The sequence below is a fragment of the Copidosoma floridanum genome, unplaced genomic scaffold, assembly GCF_036245765.1.
Source record: "Copidosoma floridanum isolate Cflo_tuat_1 unplaced genomic scaffold, Cflo_Japanese_pri ptg000004l, whole genome shotgun sequence".
NCBI classification, from domain to species: domain Eukaryota; kingdom Metazoa; phylum Arthropoda; class Insecta; order Hymenoptera; family Encyrtidae; genus Copidosoma; species Copidosoma floridanum.
In genome coordinates, this window is record NW_028321881.1 from 20,886,084 (window position 1) to 20,908,385 (window position 22,302).

The window sequence follows — 22,302 nt, forward strand, 5'->3', positions numbered from 1 at the left end:
TACACACACAAAAGGTATTCTCCGGGCTTTCCCGACTATCGATGAGCGGTTGGTTTTCTGGGGAAGACCCGAAGACGAGATATTCTTTGGTCAGCGGCGTACTTTCCTCCATCATGGTCTCCGTACACACAGACTCCAAGGTTAACAGTCAAGCTACCTATAGCCAGCTCTTTATCATCAAGAATAATAAGAAGAAATAGCCAGAAGTTTCACTACTGACCTTTTAAGGTCTATTATAAGTATTTACGTTCCCTCATTAGCTATCTCATTAGTGCTAGGACCATCTAACGTTAAATTACCTTGCTAACAAATACATTTTTATAGTTATTGTTATTGTTATCTAATTTATACAATTTTCGGCACCAAGAAACTGACGCAGAACATTCATCGAGATTGAAGCAGCAGCATCAAAATCGACAAATAAAGAATTTATATAGGAAAAGATCAACTTTCCATTATAACCTTGACAGTTATCATTTAAATCTTTCAGGTTTTTAAGTAGGTAGAAAAATGTGTATTTTCTATTTCTGTGGCATTAAAAAATGAATTTTTTTAACATGTTGAGATTAAGCTTCAGGGCGTTGTTGCTCTGGTTATAAAGTTGTTCATAATAAAAAAAAATTTTTCAATTATATATTTTTTGTGAGTTTTACATTTTTTCAGCTACAAAAAATAGTCCTTATCATAGATTATACGGGAGAAACTTCAAATCAACGGCCCTGTAGGGTCAACGATTATTTTATGGCATAAGGAAAGCACGGTATTTTTCAGCATAGTTACATTTTGTTCTATCTTTTTAGCTTATTATTTGACTTAATAAATGGATTCCGAACAAATATGTTTTGAATAAGATGATTTGTGTTCTGAGAAGTGCCAGGAATAGATGTAAAATTTTTAACTGAAAACGTTCCATATTACATGTCAACAAACCTCGGCGTTCCATTTAGTGAGTTTTGGGCAAAGCCACTAGTTAAAATATAATTGAAAAAATCAGTCCTTCAAGTTCTATGCTGAATGTTAATACTTTCATAAAATACAAACTAATTTTATAATAAAAATTATCATTATATATTACAATATGTTTTGATTGTATGAAAAATACTTATCATGCCATAAATTTTTTAATGAGTTAGATAATCGAAAGAATTACATCTTGTTTTTAAGAAAAAAAAATTAGAAAATACATTTTTTCTCCAAAATAGCCATAAAATTATAATTTATAGTCCGTACATTTATTTTCAATCCTAATACTGTGCAATAAGTTCAAAAATCTTAAAATTTAATATTTTCTGAAATTATTGCTGTCTTGTAACTTTTTTCAATAACAAGAAGAATGTGTCTTAAATTACCACTAAAAATTATTATCTTTTCATCGAATGATAATTTACTGTCACATAAATTTTGTAAAAATTTTACCATTTCAACAAATATATATTTCAACAAATGTACAAACTTTTCTGAGAATAACAGATGCTTCATCTCAAATTATTACAACTCCTTCACATAATTTTATTTCATCAGGTTTTTTATTTAGAAAGGAAATTTGATACTACTAAAATCTAAAGGCAATCTAAACGTTCTATGACTCGTCATTCCTCTTGTTAATAATATTAAAGCTATACCTGTCCAAGCCATGGATAAAACTTTTTTTTAGTCACGTGAAATGGTAAATTATTGTCTAGTACAAATATGTTTTTCCAGAATCTCCTTGTCCATCAGTGTTGTATGTTGTTTTTTTGTTTGTCATTAATCTTTCAAATAGTTCTTTTTGATTTTTATTTAATGTCAGAAACATTGAATTAAACTCTTTTTTATGAAGTTTTATTGTTTTCTTGTTGATTTCAGAATTTATTTAAAAACTGTTACATGTTGTTTCTGGTAAACCAAAATCTTTACAAGACCTGTCATTTAATTTTCAAAATATTTTTGAAGTTTTCTTTTTCTCATCCACATTAAAGTCTTTCATAAGGTATTTTTTAAATGAATTCCGAAATGTGAAACTCTTCAGTTTGAGACAGAATAAACTATGCAAAAAATTTAAGTATTTATAAAAATTAAATATTTCAAATACAAATAATATAGTATCATAACTCTGTATTCCGTGCATCCGCAATGAGTGTTTGAGAAGATAGTTCTCATCAAAGTTAAGCTTATTATTAATAAAATTTAGTATCATATGCCTATATGTCTAAGTATATAAATTTATGAATACTTTACTACCGCGCCTGGTAAGCTATTTATAGTGTTTTATTACTTCACTTATTTTAACTAAACATAAGAAAATAGTATTTATCTGAAAAGTCATTGTACACCCACATACTATACATTTTCACATACGTGTAATAATAAGCAAGTTCGACATGCTCAAATAAATGATGTGTACTTTAAATTTTGATTAGTCATGACCAATAACAAACTTGTAACTGCAATGTTACAAAAAATAAAATTAAAATAAACAATGTTTTTCTCTTCTATCATCCGATTTTTCTTTTTGTACTATCACGTTGTCTTTTAAAGCAAAATCATAACTAATCTTCTATATTAATACTTATCATAATATCAAATACATTATTAAATAAATCGCAAACCGTTAACACCTTCAGCATGCAAAATTACGATGTCGGTTATTATTTTTTGGACAACAAGTTTTTGTATTAGTTCTTAATATTACACAAGAAAAACTGGAAACCGTTTTATAAGATACGTAACTTCTGACTTGCAAATATTTGGTATTGATTTTAAAACGTTAAGTTTCTGATATTGTTGTAGTTTCACATACAACAACTATTGGAAAAACTTTATTTTTTCCAACAGATTAGTTATACTACTACTATTGTTTTTTAACAGAATACTGTTTCTGCAAATAAATGTGATTAATATAAACACAAACAATTGTTCTTGTATTATAAGGCCTAAGAGGAAGTTAATCTTACGAGTTAAAGTAAGCATACTGCCAAACAGTATATATCATAAATTAAACGATATGTGATAACTTTATTATGTACTCATGAAGTAACTTTCTAGGCTCTATTTTTTTATTATAGATTAGTCCTTCATATCTAAGTTAAATAAGCATTAGAAAGGTTATTTAATGATACAATTAGCAAAACAGCAGTTAAACTATGGTGATTCTAGAACCTCCTTCCAGCTCGCCCTAGGGTGGTGGTGGGGGGAAGACCGATCGGGTGATGGGTGAGGGAAAGTCAGTGGGTGGTAGGGAAAAGACTAGAACTATAGCATTATTGGGCGCTGAGTGGAGGAGAAGGTGGTGGTAAAGAAAATCTAGCCACCCAGTGATAGGGGAGCTTGTGTGGTGGGTGGAGAGGCTGGGGTGATGGGTGGTGAGGAAAACTCGGGTGGTAACGTCAGGGGGTCTTGTGCTCCAGATTATGGTAGCTATGACTAGGATGGTACCCAAAGACAACTCCCTTCCTTTCAAACTGCAGATCATCAGCTCTTTCATCAGGATGGCTTGAGAGGTTCAGGCAACTGACAACTTCAGTGTACAGTGAGGGGAAGATGATTAAGCATTAACGAGAATTTCTTATCAGCCAATTTGTTATCTTGTGCTCATAATTGAGGCATCTTGGCGTGTTTTTTTTGTTTTTTTTTTCGAGAGCGGACATAACGAGATTTCAGAGAGAAAACATATGCTATTTTATTACAAAAAGCGGATTACATGTCTTCTTTAACTGACCAACACTGGCTTACTCTACGCAAGACCTTGCTAAGTAATAGAGCTTTTATTTTATATCCACGTGGATGCATTAGACTTGGCCAATGACTTTTTGCTCCTTATTTAGGCGTATAATATACTAGCGTGATATTTTTTTCTTCTTAAGAGCGGGCTCATTAAGTGATGCAAGATATCAGAAAAAACATGTATACCATTTTATTACCAAAAACAGATCACGACTTCTATTCAATTATTCTGCGCTTGCTTACTCGTTTTTGATGCTGTACTTTGCCAATTAGGTTTTTTTAAATACTAAGTGTCCTTTCTTAATGTTTTTGGTAGCATTTTTTAAAATGCTATAAGTGCGAAGGTCTGAACTTGATAAGACATTAGAAACTCAAGATGATGATGAGTCTGTGACATGGAATGATCTTGATAGGGCTTTTAAAAATCGCATAAGAACGGCTACTATAGTAAATAGTAGGCATTTAGATACTGTCAAATTCCTTAAGTCTGAGAAGTAAATATTTATTTAAATAGTGCAAAAAATAATCGACGAGCAGAATGCTTTAAAAATAAATACAGTATAAGCAACAAAGTTTTTGATGGTAAAAAATAATACAGAGACTGTAGCAGTGAAATATTTTAATACTAAGTGAGATTCCATATTCCATATGATAGACCTACATTAATGGTTTGGAAGAAATATCTAAAATAAAAATGCACAGTAAGTGTCTAAACAATTTAAAAAATTTGAAAAACAGAACGATGTGTCTAATAGCGTACACTTTTTTAAGAAAAGTAAAAAACAGTTATAAGACTTAACGTCTTTATTCAACAGCAGATAATAAGGATTAATACATCGATTTTTTGCTTTTACAGAATTATTATATCGATACATATAGAGAAAGGGAAATCAAAGCAAAAAAAATAGTAACTAAAAACATGCTGATTTTTTTAATGCTAAGCAGTGGATAAAGATACGGTAAAAAAAGATAAAGAAAAAGATTAAGAAGAATATGGACAAACAGATTCAGATTAGTTTGAAAAAGCTAGAAATTAATATTTAGAAGAAATCCAAGATGGTGATAAAAGTATTAATAATTATATAAAATACCACTTCATATGAATGAAAGACTAATCTAGAAAGGTAAGAAGTTCTTTAACAATGCATAAAAATAGCAAATATATTTTTAAGGATGCTGTCTTCATTACTTTCGTAGTAATTAAAATTCAAAAACGCATACAGTGAAGTGCGTTCAAGTCAATAAGTGTAAAATAAGCTGTCAGAGGTACGATGATAAAATTTTAAAGTTTTTTAATTACATTAACAAAAATCGTGTACTATCCATAGTATATGCAGAATTTAAGTGTTTATATAAACCTGTTTATAATAGCGAGTGAAAAATATAAAATCATAGACTATCAAGTGTTGGATATTATATAAAGTGCAGTTTTGATAATGCGAAATCGCGATACGTTTGCTACAGACAAGAAACTGAAAACAGTGAAAATCCAGCTATCTGGTCTTTAAAAAAAATGCAAGATCTTGCCTTAGATTTACAGATCATGCACAAAAATCCAGTGCCAGTGAGATAATTAACTCAAAAAAAAGATTTTTTCGATGCTGATATATGTTATACATGTTAGAAGTGTATGAAAAACGATGAAAAAGTTTACAATCATTGCCATTTTACTGAAAAGTAAGTATTACACGTATTTATTATTCGACAAAATTTTTCTCTTCAAACGAAAATTCGTTTGTATTTAAGTATCAAGGTCCAGCTCACAAAAGATGTAATGTCAAGTATCAAAACTCTTGAGAAGTACCAATAGTTTTCCATGATCTCAGCAATTATGATGCCCACTTATTTATTGAATAACTTTATATATTTAAGATTATACAAATGCTCAAACAGTGTGGAAAACTTTTGATATTAAAACTCTTAGAAAGTACTGAGATCTTTACCTCAAAACTGATGTACTTCTGCTAACAAAAATATTTAAAAACCTTATTTACTTACTTATTTTAAGGCCGTATTTCAGGCTTTACTCAACAAATTCTTAAATATACTAGTACTCACAACTTAGATTTATCTGTTGCTGTTCTCAAGGTTAACACATCAAGAGTTAAGGTATAACAACTGAAGATGATGGTACTCTTGAGAGAACAAATGTAGGAGATCATCTCCACTCCTTTACTAGTCAAGTGGTGTAACCGCTTACCAACGACTACAGTCTTTGTAGAGCTCTCAATCACGCCAGACCTATGTATATGATGAAGTGCACACAGATATACGCAAGTCTCTCGGCTGACCCCAGCACTATCTCCCACGACGCTATATATATACTAGTGAGGCTTTGCCCCCCTTCACGCCAATCCTCAATTGGGAACATCACCTATATACTTCATTCTTTTAGTTTGCCTTGTAAAATTAAATAAATGCAAAAATCGTGCACTTTTACATATTCATAAAATTTTACAATTAGAAGACAAATTATGAAAAATTTCTATGTACCCACACCAACAAAAACTGACATAAAAAAAATGGTACCAGAATGAAAACTATTTTTCGTACTCAAATGTTCAATTCAATGAATGATAAATTTAATAGAGATCAAATCATTATGTTTAAATTTATATGGGATTATTAAAAAGATAAAATTGTTTTGCTGATAGCCCAGGAGGGTCAGTAAGAACGTTTTTGTAAAAAACATTATTTGATCATTTCATTTCTCGTGAAAAAAAATTTTATTTACGGCACGGAGTGTTATAACAATAAAATTGAGATCAGGGAGCCTCCTTAAAAAACATCGCAATAACTCCCAAAGCTGTTCCCAATATTATTATTCATTAATACAGGTTAACACAATTTATGTGACCGATAAACATGTCAGAATTACATTAGCAGACGCTGAACAGGCACTAATAAACATGTCATGAATATTATGCTTCTTTAATTTGTATACTTCAATTTTGTATTTACTCAATTTTAGTATTTTACACAGTTTAAATTCTTCTACGCCAGTAGTATAAGAATACTAAAAGAGAATTGTAAGGCAGTTGTAATAACAGATAGTCAATACAAGGAAAATCTAATGTCAAACAAAACTAGAAACGTAAAAAAGAAAAAGTTAAGAATGAAAAAAATCCTGGTAAAAGAAAAACCAAAACTTTTAGTCAAAGAGATCTAGCAACTGGGTTAACAACTGCTTAGCAACCAAAGAACAAGAAGATTGATAAGTAAATAAATGTGATTATAAGTATTAAAAGTGCCGTTAAATAAAGATAATTTTAATTTGAAAATTTAGAAGAGAACTAGTGTATTAAAAATTTTATTACATCAAGCAGATTGTTATACTTTCAATTGTTAATAACATAAAAATAAATTTTTATTGTATCAATTGTTTTTATTATAACATTATAAAATTTTTGTTAACAATGAGCGAAAAGTTATTTAACTAATTCGTTTTAAAGGATTAGGCTATTGTTTATTTTGTTAGTGTTAATATATTAGCATATTCCGAGCTGCCACGAATGCCGCGTCAAGTGCTTGCATCTTTTATGGACCAGGCCCACCCTACTAGGTGTCAGAGCCTACTTCATAGAAGAGCATGCCCAGCAGTTTTTAATGTTCTGTATCTCGATTTTTTTTAGTCAATTACAAAACTTGTAAGAAATTTTTAATTAGTTGATTCATTTACTGAGAGAAAAACAATTCAATCCAGATACATTTACGGCTATAATCATATTTATTGAGGGTGCCGATGTCGCCCCACTGTCCCCTATTTAAAACATAGTGTTTATCTTCATGGCGTGGGTTTCATAAGGATAACTTATCCAAAATAGAAAAAAATTTAGTTGGTAACATAAGATCCTTTTGAAAATATAGTAATAATCTACAAGTAAGCATTTAGTTATTTTCAATGATTATTCCAGTATATTTTGGAAGAAACTTTTTCCAGTGTTAACTTATCCTAGTTGTTCCTATAGTACATGTAATGCTTGACAATATTCTCGCATCTACTCCACTTGCTCAATTTTTTGAGGATAAATTTTGTAAAAGGAATTCCGAATAGCTAATTTTACAGCAGTCTTTACAAGCAATACTTTTATAATCATAGTTAGTCTATATTTTGCCTCTTATTTTTGAAACCTCTTCAGACCTATTAATATCACGCAAGAATCTCAAGCACAGACAGCCAATTAAATTAATTAACATGTGGATAAACATATGTCTAAATAAGAAAGAAAATATAGACCAACTATTAATAAAGAAGTATTACTCACAAAGACTATTCTGAAGTTAGTTATTTGGTATATTAGTTTATATAATGCTAATACTACTTCATCACTATGCTTCACGGTCACTTAGCCGTCCTTGACAGTACTTTTTTGTCTATCAAAGAGTGTTCAGAGTTCAATGACCTAATTCAGCGTTTTCTACATGATTTCTGATCTGTTTTGAACGATCCCATTTATGTGATCTTTTAGTGTTCCCTCAAACAATGTATCTTACTACATTTCTGTAAAACCTCCTTGTGCATTTCTTATCCACCTGAAAGGCAGTAAGCATGACATAATAGAGGATATACATATCTCCATACAGCTTGTATTAAATAAATTTTTGGATTTTCTCGTTGCTGAACATATCGCAGAAAATTACCTTTTGTAGATTGTATTTCTACAGCATTGCTTTGTTAACGGTCCCTCTACTTATCTCATTAGCCCTCGAACAAACATCTCAGGTATCTTCTTTCATGAACTCATTCAGCAAGAATTGAATATGATCCCGATACGTGATGTAACTGGGCTACAACAAAAAAATCAAATATTAATATTAAGATTTTTTCTATTTCATCGTTTTTTTAGAAGTCTACACACTCATTTATATAATTTATTTCATTGGTAATTCATTTTTATCAAACGTTATGAAGACTTCAATCTCGACATATTTCCAAATTATAGGTGCAATTTAAATAACAGCCTTTTTGTTCCTCAAATTCAAAATTTCATAATTAAAATCATACGAACACTTATTAATTAGATTATGCAGAGATAAATGTTTAAATTTTCAAAAAATGTATAGAAATGGTTATGATTTACATAATAATTATAAAATTGTATAATATTTTTGGGTTGTATTTGTGGAGCATTAGATTCTACGTTAGCCAAATCACTAACTAATGTGAAACTGCTGCTGGATAATGCTACCGGAGGTCTCACCCTCACTAAATATCAATACAGAGAGCCCAAGATTGCTTTGAACTGTACGACACTTGTGTACGCCTGCAATGATGACATAAAAGTCGTGATCTACGGCCTCAGCTAGAAACTAAATAACAGTGTTTTCCAGTGTCACCGCAAGAAGATATTCTGAATGCAGATGCAAGTACGTGACATTTTTCTTGGGAATGGTGTTAAATGGCTTCAAGAATTGATTTTACTGGTTCAAAATTTCCCAAAACTTTTGTCTACTACAGATTATTTAATGAACTATTTCTCTTTGATAAACAGTTAAGGAGATATGGAGTTATGGGAACATAGTGTTGTGGGTTCAATGGTGTAGTTGAATGGGCTTAAGATGTTTTTAACTCATTTATCAACTCATAATAATATAAATTAGACCCAAATAGCTCATTCCCTTTGATATAGGATTATAGGGTAATATTTATAATTAAGTACTAATTAAAAAATTTACATCATGTCATCCGATGTAAAAGTTTGTAGGAATGATTATGTAAAATTTGCGTTTAACCTAAAAATATCAGCTGATTATACTTGCCTATGTTGTCAACATAGGATACGAAAATGTTTGCCTGTGTTTATTTTAATATCTTTTGATAAAGTCCGTGAATATATGTATTTCAAGATGACAGTATGTTTAGTACTACATATGCTTTATTGTGTCAGTTTTTTACCAAACTATGATCAGTAAGTTAATAAAACTAGGCTACAACTTTTAGTAAAGAAATATTTAGTTGTCATAAGAGCACATGTTTAGAATTTACTTTTCGTTTATCATTTTCTTACGTTTATATTCTTCAGCTTTCACTAAAATTTTGAGGGGTAGTGTATTGAGACTTAATAAATGATTCCTTAAAGTTTCATGTTATTCTGATCATAATTATTTTATGAAAGAACTACCTTACATTTACACGATTAGGATATCCGTAGCCTGCGTGGCAACTACAAATAATACATATTGCCCATCGAAAATTATTTCATTACAATATGAAAAGAGTTGTGGTATTATACAGCTATGATGGTAGGAGCTATAAAACTATGATATTTGAAGGTTATAACGTTAAGGTACCATATTTATTGTTACTAGATTATGTAACTTAAACTATAGAGTTCTTGGGGTACTAGTGAGCCCCTGACCTAATAAAATTCATCTGGCCTCAATTTTGAATTAAATCGAACCCTAAAAACAGACAGTGTGAATATACTTTTGCCTGAGAACTTTAAATTTTTCTGTAAAGCTCTATTATAAACAAAAAAGTTGTTTTCTACTTTTTAGTTAATTTATTAAAGCATACAATAAAAAAGGATTGTTTTTGAATTGTAAGGTTACTTAAATACTGAAGTACTATAAATATCCATATCACCATGTGATCATTGCCTTACTTCAATACAATATTCAAAAAATAAATCATTTGCTACTGAATACATGGCAAAAATTTTTAGCACACTGTTTACTAAACAGTATAAAAAAGGTTAAAAAAAATTATATAGTCAAAAAAATCCATCCGTCTACATTAACTTTAACGTACATATACTCAAGATTATAGTGACCCATTTTTATTGTTTGTAAGTTGTAATTAAGAAGACGATAAGACTTGACTTTTCGATTATTTTGATTATCATTTTTATGGTGACAATAGAACTGCCTTATTCAGAATCTTAAGAGACAATGTTAAAATGCGTAGGTTGCAATAATCCGCATTGAAATTAAATGCATAAATTAGAATTTAATTTGTTTATCTTAGTAGTCAAAGAACTGATAAAAAATTAAGTAGTAATACAAGCTTTCTTACTTTTGTAAGAAAAGTCTATAGTTACTAGCAATTATTACTTACTCTCAAACGTATTTTACTACATCAAACTTACTTCGTCTTACTTCCACGTGACTTGATACCGAAAAAAATACCGTTTTGCTGAAAACTCCTACCATAAAAAAGCTTTAAATTGGATTAAATTCCAAAGTATTGATTGTTATTGTACTTAACGGTTCAATGTATCTTACAAATATAACCAACCATTTTTCAGTTATTAAATGTAGCAATAGTAGATGCAGTCTTCTAAGTAAAAAACGCATTTATAACTGTAAATGATCTGATTTCTAAAAAATTTATAGAGTTTAATGTTTTATACTTTAGAAGCCGAATTTGCTTTCTCTATCTATGATGAGGTTGGTTCTGGAGTTATTGATGCTGTGGATCTAGGAAATGTTCTTCGAGCTTTACATACTAACCCAACCAACGCAACAATAGAAAAGCTTGGAGGTACAAAGAAAAAAGGAGAGAAAGCGTTAACTCTAGAAGAATTTTTACCTATTTACAGTCAAGTGAAAAAAGATAAAGAGCAAGGCTGTTATGAAGATTTCATCGAATGCCTAAAGTTATACGACAAGCAAGAAAATGGAACCATGCTTGCGGCAGAATTATCTCACACCTTATTATCTTTAGGTAAGAGTTTTTCTACTTACAACGTTTCTTACGAGAAAAATCTCAAAATACGTACGCTTAAGCAGTGCCATTGGATCAATAGTCTAATTTTTTTTCCTATTTAAATACTCAAAGAACATGAAATACATCATATTATTTTTTTTTTTCAATGACTATAACAGGTTTTAAAAACTTCCCAACTTTTTTCAAACTATGACACGTTCACGCTTCAAATGGCTTCTTAATATAACAATAAATTATGCTTATTAGATACTTATTACTGTACAAAACGGAATAGTGAATGCCACAACAAATCAATTAGTAACTCAAGTTATCAAAATGACAAATGAGAAATTTATTTTAAAATACAAACAATCTTAATCTTAGTTCACTTTTATTATACTTGGTAATAATAGTGGTTGTACGAAAAATTTAAAATGATTCATTCATCAAAGTAAACTGTTGCAATACTCATTTAAAATTTTAACGAGCTTTTTAAACATGCTATGGATTTTCTGTACTGTAATACAGTTGACAATTGTACACAACAATACTTTAACATAGTAATTTTTTTAGATACAACGAAAAATATTAGTTTTTGACTTTTTAGTTATTTCAACTTCGTGATACCAACAAAGTTGCAGAGCCAATAAAATGGGAAAGAAAATATGAAATTTAAATCATTACAGTTTGACACGTTTAGATTCAACCACAACAATATAATGATTTTTGTTGTTCTTCCAAATAATTTTTTAGAACTTGTGTTAATAAATTTTAAACTTTTCACTTCCATAATGATTACCCATATTTTTCACATGGTTCTGAGTAAAAGGTTAATGCAAACGTATATTTCCAATAAAAATGAGAAAAGAAATCATGTCAGTATTGATTGTTGTTTTTAATCTTCAACGATACATTGTTAACGGCACCACATTTTAAGTTAACACAGACTTTCACAGGCTTCTTAAATCATTTTACCAATTTATGATGTTCATCAATTGTGAACTCAAATTATACAATTTTTATCTACATATTTGCTCAGTTCAATGTAACGTTTTTTAGCTAATTCTTATTAGGAAAGACTAATGAGATTAATGGACATAGTTACAATGAAGTGATCAAACCTTTTTTCTAGTAAAATAGAAACAACTACAAAACAAATATCAATGATTAAACCATGATACACGTATTTTACTAATGCTATATTACATTAAAAGATACTCCAGAATATCTCCTTTAATTAAGCAAATTAAAGATGTTATCATTATAAAATATTGTCTCACAAAAAAGTTTGAAAACAATAACTCAACTCAAAACGTGGAAGAGTTGGTAGTTGGCGAAGGATCGGTGCTAATTACACTACAAAAAGTGACGCTCTAGATCCAAGATTTATACAGTATTGTAGAAGAACGTGAAGTTGAGAAATTCGTTGAAAAGATCATTGGATATCAAAATCAATAACTGAAGGTTCAACTTCTTAAGGCAAACGGTAGAGAATAAAGAACGGCGTTATAAACTCTTAATGAAGCTGCTGCCAAACAAGTAGAATAAGAGGACAGAATCAGAATTATGTTCGTTTTCTGCCGTGTAAGAAAAATACTTACCGTTACAAGGTGCCTCTGTTGTCTAGGGTATGGACATATATCCCACGACTGCAAAGATAAAGATATGTCAAAGCTGTGATTTCAATGCGGAAGCTCAAATCATCGCAAGAAAAACTGCAGCAGTCCAGTACGGTGTTCCTTTCGTAAGATAGGAGACATGAAGCACAAAGTAGGTAGTGAAATTAATGCGGACCCGTGCTGCACTAGGTATGCTTACTTATCAGCTAAGAAAAGCATAAAAAATCTAGTGGCGCTTGCAAATACTGTAGCCTACAAAGAAGAGCTTGACATAAGTGCCATTCTTCAGGGACCCTGCGCCCTTTTTAGGACTCTAAAGAATTGGCACCTCTAGCTTGCTTACTTGCTAATGCTGTAAGATACGACAACCTCCTAAGTGGCTCCACCCTGAAGTAATGCTAAGGTGGTTCCGCGGTGGAACTAAAGCCACGCAGCATGGGGGAGGGGGGTTTAGTGGGTATTATTTAAAAAACCACCAAGTCCCACACTATCGCTGTCCCTGAGGAGTGCATTGAGGTATTTCCCCTCCCTCCACAAAAGAAAGAAAAACTACTTCTACTACTACCACACCTACTACTACCACTACCCCCCCCCCTCTACGGTATGTGTAACGTTGTCGAAGACCGTATTGCTTGCAGCCAGGTCGGGTGAGGGGGCTTTAAACCAACGGCACATCACCCCATCGTACATAGAAGTAAGCGGTAGTTATAATATTCTTCTTAGATACAGGCATTACACTTTCACTACACTCACACAGGCAAATTTATGAGTTATTTCGGGTTGCAGGTGGATCTCTTCCTGGATTGGGTTCTTTAATAACCCAATGACAACTCCCACTATTTAGTATCAACGATATAGTTTCTCCCGATTTACTCTACTATATGACTAGAAATACTATGTTATGCCAAAATATCTATGTCTAAGCTATTGAATAATGAGAAACCAGTAAAAAAAGGAAAATGAGTTCATGACTAAAAATGTAACATGACACACAAAAAAGAGTACACAAACTTTTTAAAAGCGTTGATGTAAGACTAAAAAGTAAATGTAGAGTGTGCCTTTTTGGAATTCGAGTCCGATAAAAAAAAATGAGAAGAGTTGATTGAATGATTTTAGATGAGGCATCAGTAAAATTTTTTAAACAAGAAGTCTATATTTGATAATGGGCTTTTAACATCGATTAAAAAATTAGAAAAGCCAAAATAGAAACTTCTAAAATTTCTAAAAATGAGATATAAATTGATGTATGTTATGAAAAATTTATTGCTGCATTACTTTTGAAACACTTTGTTAATTTTATAATTATCAAAGTTTTAAATTACAGCTGTAAAATAAAATTTTGAGATATCTTACTTATATATCAAGCAAAGTCGCAAAAATTGTTGTAATCGCTAACCACGAAAACTACTCAACCGACTTTGCTGAAATTTTGCATACTAATTCTGGACACTTCCTAGATAGTTTAAGTATAGTTTTTATCTTAAAAAAATGAATAACAAAAACAATAAATGAACTCAAAGTTTTGCAAAAATAAGCAAGCTTTTCACATCAGTACAGTAGAATCTGCTAGGTGGCATCGAAGTAAAATCAAAGCTACCTGTAATTAAATTAAGGGGGTCTGGTTATAATATCCCCGAGCCAAATGCCGAATACTATAGTCGTTCATGGCAGTGCATCAAGAAAGGAGTTGTGAGTTGTGCAGCTGGATGTCCCGGCTATCGACAACACTATTCTCCACTAGACAAGTGACTTACGTCAAATTCCGTTCTAAACCACCAAGAGTAACGAGTGCCACAAATAAAAGACATTCTAGACGCCAACATAACTGGCGTAATACTAGGAGACGTCTAGCTAGAGCAAAGTCTGCTCTAATAAAAAGGGGTTTTGTGGTTGTTCTTCCAACCTATCTGATGCTTCAAAAGCAGATTTTGTTACAACAGCAAGCCAAAGAAAGCAACCTCAAGGAGTACAGCCAGCCTCATCAACTGAAAATTTCATCAGTCTTTTCCTCAGTGGTTTGTCCCAACAGTATACTTACAGAGAACGTATTCTCCAGGCCCACTTTCCCAACTAATGGTGAACAGATGGTTACCCGGGGAACAACCTGAACACGAGATATTCTTTGATCAGCGGCGTACCTTCCTCCAACACGGTCTCCGTACACAGAGACTTCAAGGGTGAGAGTCAAGCTATCCGTAAGCTGCTCTCTTTTATCGAGAGTAATAATAAGGAATAATTAGAAGTATCACTACTGGCCCTTTTTAGGGCCATTACAAGTATACATTACCTAATTTACCATTAATCTCATCAGTTCTATTTAAGGTCATCTAACGTTAAACTTCTTTGCCAAAAAATATTCTCAACAACGATTCATTCACTAAAAGATTATATAAAATCAGCCACTACTAAACCCAGTCAGTCGTTCACTAGCAGATGTCATGGGCGCAGTTGTTGGTCACGAGGCTGGAAACCCCAGCCACCGTCAACCCTACATCACGCTTTTAACTCTAAGCATTCGACCAGGAATCACCAATCCTCTCCAAGGTTGGCGCTGGGCGAACCTAGCAGTGAAGCTATAATCGAAAAATAAACTGAAGCAAACAGGATAGTCTCCAACAGGCAAGAACTACAAACCAATCTCTGCACCTGAGATCACCTAAACGACTGAGCTCTGCAAAAAAAAGGTGCTTTAGACACTAACGTCTTCAGCATAATACCAGCAAACGTTGGAAAAAAACTTTGCAACAAGATTTAACGCTTCAAACGTTGTAGTCTGGTGCTACAAGAGCAGACCAAAGAAGATATAGCTACTAGCTAAGAACCTAATTTTAGGCTTCAAAAACTGACGCAGAACCGTTATCGTGATTGAAATAGTAGCGTCAGAATCTACAATTACAGAATTTATTACGTAAGAGACCTGCTTTTCATCATAACCCTGACAGTTATCACTTAAATCTTTCAGATTTTTAAATATATAGAATAATTTGTATTTTTACACATTGTAGCAATAAAAAAATAGAAAGAGTAAGCTCCAGAACTCTGTGGCTCTGGTAACAAATTTGCAAGGTTTGAAAAACAATTTCTTAATCATATGTTTTTTGTCAGTTTTAAATCTGTACAGTTTTGATAAATAGCTCCTCTTATTTATTATAACATGAGAAAGTGCAAATTAACGGGCCTTTAGGGCCAAAAATTATTTTATGGCATTTGGAACGCACGGTACTTTTTAGCGTTATTATATTTTTCTTTATTCTTAGAGCTTATCAGTTGAACAAATAAATTGTATGAATTCTGAACAAAAGTGTTTCTTATAAGATGGTTTTTTTCTGAGAAGTGTCAGAAATATATGTAAAATTTTTAACTGAAAAGTTTTACTTGAAATGTCAACGTACTACGGTTTTCCATTCAGCGAGTTCCAGGCGATGCCGAGACGAGAGCGCTAGTTGTTTATAAAATTAATATACATCAATAACGATTTTATATCACGTATACATTGAGGAAAAAGATAATAAACAGACGGGTTCTTGAAATAAGGATGTATGTGAAATATACAATTAATAATGTATATCAAAAGTAAATAAACATTTAATTACAAAATCATAATAAATTTTCTAATATAAAATTGGAAATGGGAAGTTCTATTTCTGCGTGGTTATAACGTAACTAGATTTAATAGGTTATAAACTCACCCTCCGCAAATTAGGTGATACTTTCATGGGTAATATCATCTAATAGTTATGTAACGTTTTTATTTGTATTTGTAAGTATACTGTGTGATATAAATACAAGTGATAAATGATAAATATTAAATCGTCTTATAATGATAGTAACACAAAAAAAGTTAAATGCATACAGCATGTAGCTAAGCTGCTTGTATAGTTAACTTACATGAAGTAAGAGTTAAAATTCAATCCTGTCGATATAAAACAAATTTTTTTGTATTTAGTGCCTCCGTTAGAAATGTATACATAGCTATTTAAAATCAAGCGATGAAAATCGCTAAAAATAAAGTAGCGTAGATTGTTGTCTAAAATTCATAGTTGAAAAGAAAATCCTTATAACTTTTGTTTGGCGGCACCAAATATAGCAAATTTTTTTTTTAATTAATAGAGCTATGTTTTAACAGTCAATAAATTTATTTTTAACTACCTAAAATAGTGTACTTCTTCGCTACTAGTGTTAAAAGTGAAAATATTTATTTATGTATCTCGCGAAAAAAATCAAACGGCGAGACACATATCTCATGTTTTATCCCAACATTACTGGAGAAAAAGTTTCGTAAAGTTCTGATGCACAAAAGCTAGAAAAAAAAGTAAATTAACCATTGAGGGGTATGAAAGTGTTATTTCAAGCTCTGGAGTGCTATTGCGGCTCGTAGACTTAACATAAACGATTTTCCGCTCACAAAACACTCTTTTCCCGTCTTTTAAAGTTAGCTGACGTAACTTACTTTGATATTCAATTGAGTAGATGGGTTTCTGGAATGCACCTTCGACACTCTCTATATAAGAAAGCAACTATCCACTTTATTCACTCAACTGATGAACAAAATCAAGCGGTGAAGGTGCTATTTTGTGATTAGAGGAAGGAATTGTATATATTTCTAATATAAATTGAACTAAAGGACATAGAAACATAAGAAATATATTTGGTTTGAGATAAAAGTAATAATACAACCATATTTGTATCATAGATGATTTAAATAATCTAGAATGATTAATGGTGTAACATTGAATAACATTCCCGATTTGAATTTTCATCAATCTCTTCATCTACAGTTAGATGAACTTCTATACTAAGAAAAAGTATAGAAAGAACTTGAGTGGGTCTTATAATTTTTTATTGGTACCTAGCATGACTAAAATAATTAATAACTGCTGCGATGTAAGAGCATGAGCCAACTGTGCGTCTTACTTTTGATGTGCCCGGATCTTACTGATACTTTAATGGTATAAGATTTTGTTATGATATATTTCAAACTTACATCGTCGTTATCATCCAACATTTTTACTAGATAACAGACGGCTTGTCCTAGTCGATAAGTACCCGAAATCAGCTATATATTGAGACAATAATATTGACATGGTACACAAAGAATTTATAAATATTATTTTCAAGAAAACAGTATTTTTAAAAGAAAAAGGTAAAAGCGTAGTTAAGTATTATTCGCACTGTACATTTTCAAGATAGTTGCCCTAATTAATATTATCAGAAGTATTATGTAACTTATTTCTCACTTCTTTTGAAGATTAAATCACAACAGGAGGATGCTTGAGATAAAAATTTCTTATAACTCTGATGAGAAAGTGTTTTGAAGACTCTACAAGTTCAAATTGTTGAAGCAAAGAATAATTTTATACGGCTTTCACATAATAAATTCACAAAATTTGCTTTTAAAGAGAACCACATTCATACAAATAAATTAATTTGAAAACTTATTTTGTATTACTTTCGATCACTGGTTATTTAAAGACGCAATGTGTATGATGGTATAAAATAACTAATGTATTCCTGTGTTTGAATGTGACGAAAAAGAGGTAATGCTATTATTTGTTATTTTAAAAAAACCTACTACATACAAAATAAACACAAGTGCCTTAGCTAGCTCTTTACTCAAAATCAAGTATCTAGTTGTGCAAAAATCAGTTGGCTAGAGCTTAATATCTTTATATCTATGTATTAAAAATAAAAAATACGATTATATGATAACTGATTTCAAACACATCACAGCACAAGTACAGTTTCTTCAGGGCTTATACATGTTACATACTGCTACCATGCTACCGGGGAAAATTCACTTTAGTATAAAAAAAAACAGTTATGTACATTTATATGGCCAAGGTGATGAATCAAAGAGGTGTCCTAAAAAAGTAATTCTACAATTCGTTTATTCAGTACCAAAACGAACGACTAACGAATTGTAATATATAAGACACATCAAGAGGCACTTATACATCACAATTTGCAAACTGTTCGTTCAGCCGATAAACGAACAAATAAAAACTTTTTTTGCGACCCCCACAGATCTGCTTCGTGCACTCCGACCTGCTTCCGAGAACACGCGTACTATTCCGCTCTGGGATCGTATTTTGTACCTTTTACGAATTTGCAATACTATTCGATACATCGATACCTTCCTGATACTTTTCACTGGTTATTGATACTTTTTACGATTCCGAGAAGAAATCGTATGGTGGCGCACTTAATTATTGAGGGCCAATGGAGGCAGCATGAGGGGGCAAACAGTAGGCCCTACGTAGGCAGCCTCTACAAGGAAATACCTAACCAAAGTTGAGACAAGTAGTCATAGGAAAGCGAAAGAGACAGAATTACGTTGTCAATGAATACTGCATTGTATCATTGTACCGTAAAAGAGATGCTTATATTGCAGCTGATACGCAGTAAATACATAAATAATTGCTGTAAATTTGCCATACATTACATAAAAGTCAATTTTTTTCCATTAGAACCTTAAGTTTTCCGTAAATACTATTATTTTTGCGCGTTGTATGTAATACACTCTACATACATCTTAAAATACTTCTAATCTTAAGTCTACCAGCATAAATAATTATGTCTAAAATTTTTACATAACAAGGCTCACACTTATTTTCTTCTGTCATTAGCACAGTACGTTTTAACTACACTTCATTGCTTTCTGTCACTATCCGAACATATATACAAAATCAAAACATGACATGTATACGTATGAAATATAGTTAGATTAAAGAGGATGCCTACCGTAGGCCCTACCATTTGCTCCCTCACGCTGCCTCAATAGGTCCTATGTAGGTAGTCTACGAAGGCCCTCACTAACTAAGGAGGTAGCCTCCCTAGATTTCTGTTCGGGATACTTTAAAGTATCAAAATAATCGATACTGATACTTTTTTTTAAAGTACCATTGACGTATCAAAGTTGGCGTAGAAAATTTTTGTATCATTTTTTACTGATGAATAATAGTTTGGTTGTTAATAAATACGATTAAGTACATTTATAAATAAAACGATATTAGAATTTTAACAATAACTTTTTTTTTCACCTTATGTATGTACATAAGGGATGCGTTTTCGTTGACGTTCGGCCGGTCGGTCATTCGGTCTGATTGCTCGAGCAGTATATATATATATATATATATATATATATATATATATATATATAGTAAATCTATACATATATATGTGGTAGACAATACTTACTCGAGCAATCAACAAACTGACTGACCTACCAAACACCAAAAAAACGCAGCCATATATTTATATCAAATAGTTACGACTTGTGGTATATATACATATATATATATATACATATATTGTTACAGGGTGCCAGGTCACAATGTACATACGATACGTCGATACTATTCAATACATTTAAGAAAAAAACCGAAACTTTGATATTGATACTTTTTAAAGTATCGATTATTTATAAATACCGATACTTTTGCAAGTATCGCAGATCCCTAGTAACCTTGAGGCAGCTCACCTGCCTGGCTTGTCTACTAGCCTGGGCCTCAATGAGCTCTTTGATTGGTTCTGAAGATCTGAAGTAGCTGTCTGTTACATAATACGACCCCTGTTCCAATCTGCTCTGTCACAAATACGCGTAGCAATATTGAGCAGATATTGAGTCTAGTGAGGCTAAAGACTGCATTTGGGAGAAGTGAGCCACAAGGCAGTTTTTAGTGCCTCTAGATTTAATGTATACATATAGAATTTGTACGTATTTATTGGATACAAGTGTCCGTATATCTGTTTTAACTGAGTCTATTAAATCAGGATCCACACTTAGATCCAGACATAGAATTAATGATTCTTTATCTCTATCGCTTAACTGCTGCACAAGTCTTACACAAGATTTACGTCAGCTAACTTTAAGAGGCAGGAAATGGTGTTTTGATGCTGCAGCGAAGTAATAATCGTTCAAAAACTTTTATAAACTTTGAGAAAAGAATGCAAGAGTCTTTTTTGGTGTTATGGCCCGTCCCAAACAATCAAATTTTGAGGTTATATTACAGTTATTAAACTAGTTTTTTCGATTTTTAAGTATGTTTTGGTCTAAAAAATGTAAAATTGATACTGCCGTTTGAAATTACGGGGAAAAAAACAAATTTTAGTTAGAAGTTAGCCAAATGCAATCTACATAACCTAAAATCGCATCGAAAAATTAATATGATTTGCCTGGTTCCAGTTTCAATCCGAAAAATCTGAAAAAAATTAGGCTAATTTATCACGAAAATACTCAATACCATAAACTTTTTTTAATTTTTCGTAGAAAACTGTAGACCAGGAAAAGCTTTTTTTGAAAAAACAGTTATTTTACGATAGGAGCACCTTAGCACTATCTAGTAGGCTAAAAATTTAGCTGAAGGTGTTTTGAAGCACGTTTTTTCAAATGGCTAAATTGATAAAAAATTTTGGGTGGGGACAATTTTCATCTTCTTATTCAACTATAGCCTCTTATACGTTTATAATTTAGCAGCAGACAATATTGTTTAGAAGGAAATTTTGGATACAAAGGGAACTAAAATTTAATCAGTTATTTGATTTTCAGAAACTTATCTTTATAAATATTTTAAATTGTATATTATACCATTACATACTTCATTTAAATAAAATAGTAACAATCAGATAGAAAACTCTTTAAGTGCAATTTTGTTATAAGATAAATTCAAATAAAACGTCCAATGACAGTTGGTAAATAATTAAAAACAACGTCCAATGGTGGTACTGTCATATTTTGAATTTATTAAAAAACAAAACGACGTTTCGGCCGTTTGGACAACGTCCCGGCCCTTATCAGGTACAAAAATCTCTGACTCTTACGAAAGGGATGTAAAATCGTAATGTTAAAAACACATTATATAACGCATATTACACTAGTGAATTAGCCCGCAATTAAAATCTTCATTATTTTAAGCTAATCTACTAAATTTGCCATTCTTATTTTTTATAAGACTTTGAAGCAAACAACTTAAAAAAGTTTCATTTTATGATCTACAAAGACATTTAATCCATATACTTCCATGTTGCAAATTTTGTCCCTTCTTATTTAATAAATTATATTCTTGTTAAATTAAATGGATTTAACAAAAAAAATGTTATAATGATAAAAATATCAGATTTGCTCATTTTTTGCAACATCAAAAAACATAGATAAATATAAATTTACATGTTTCTTGTAGGAGAACGTTTGACGGATCAGGAATGTGAAATGATTCTCAGAGACTGCATGGATAAGGAAGATGACGATGGCTTTATTCCTTATACTCGTAAGTATTAAAACCAATAATTTTTTCGTCCCTCGAGTACACTGCTTTGCACCCTAGGTCTCACTTT

The 22,302-nt window shown here is 31.4% G+C and overlaps 1 protein-coding gene across 1 annotated transcript in view; it reads left to right on the plus strand.

The window, feature by feature from the left end:
• The window catches only part of LOC106645715 (myosin alkali light chain 1), a 90,906-nt gene that overhangs the window by 49,091 nt on the left and 19,513 nt on the right, over positions 1 to 22,302 (plus strand). The window contains exons 3-4 of the mRNA XM_089597681.1: positions 11,060 to 11,368; positions 22,149 to 22,235. Coding sequence (XP_089453807.1) covers positions 11,060 to 11,368; positions 22,149 to 22,235 — 396 coding nt within the window. The remainder of the gene's footprint in view (positions 1 to 11,059; positions 11,369 to 22,148; positions 22,236 to 22,302) is intronic.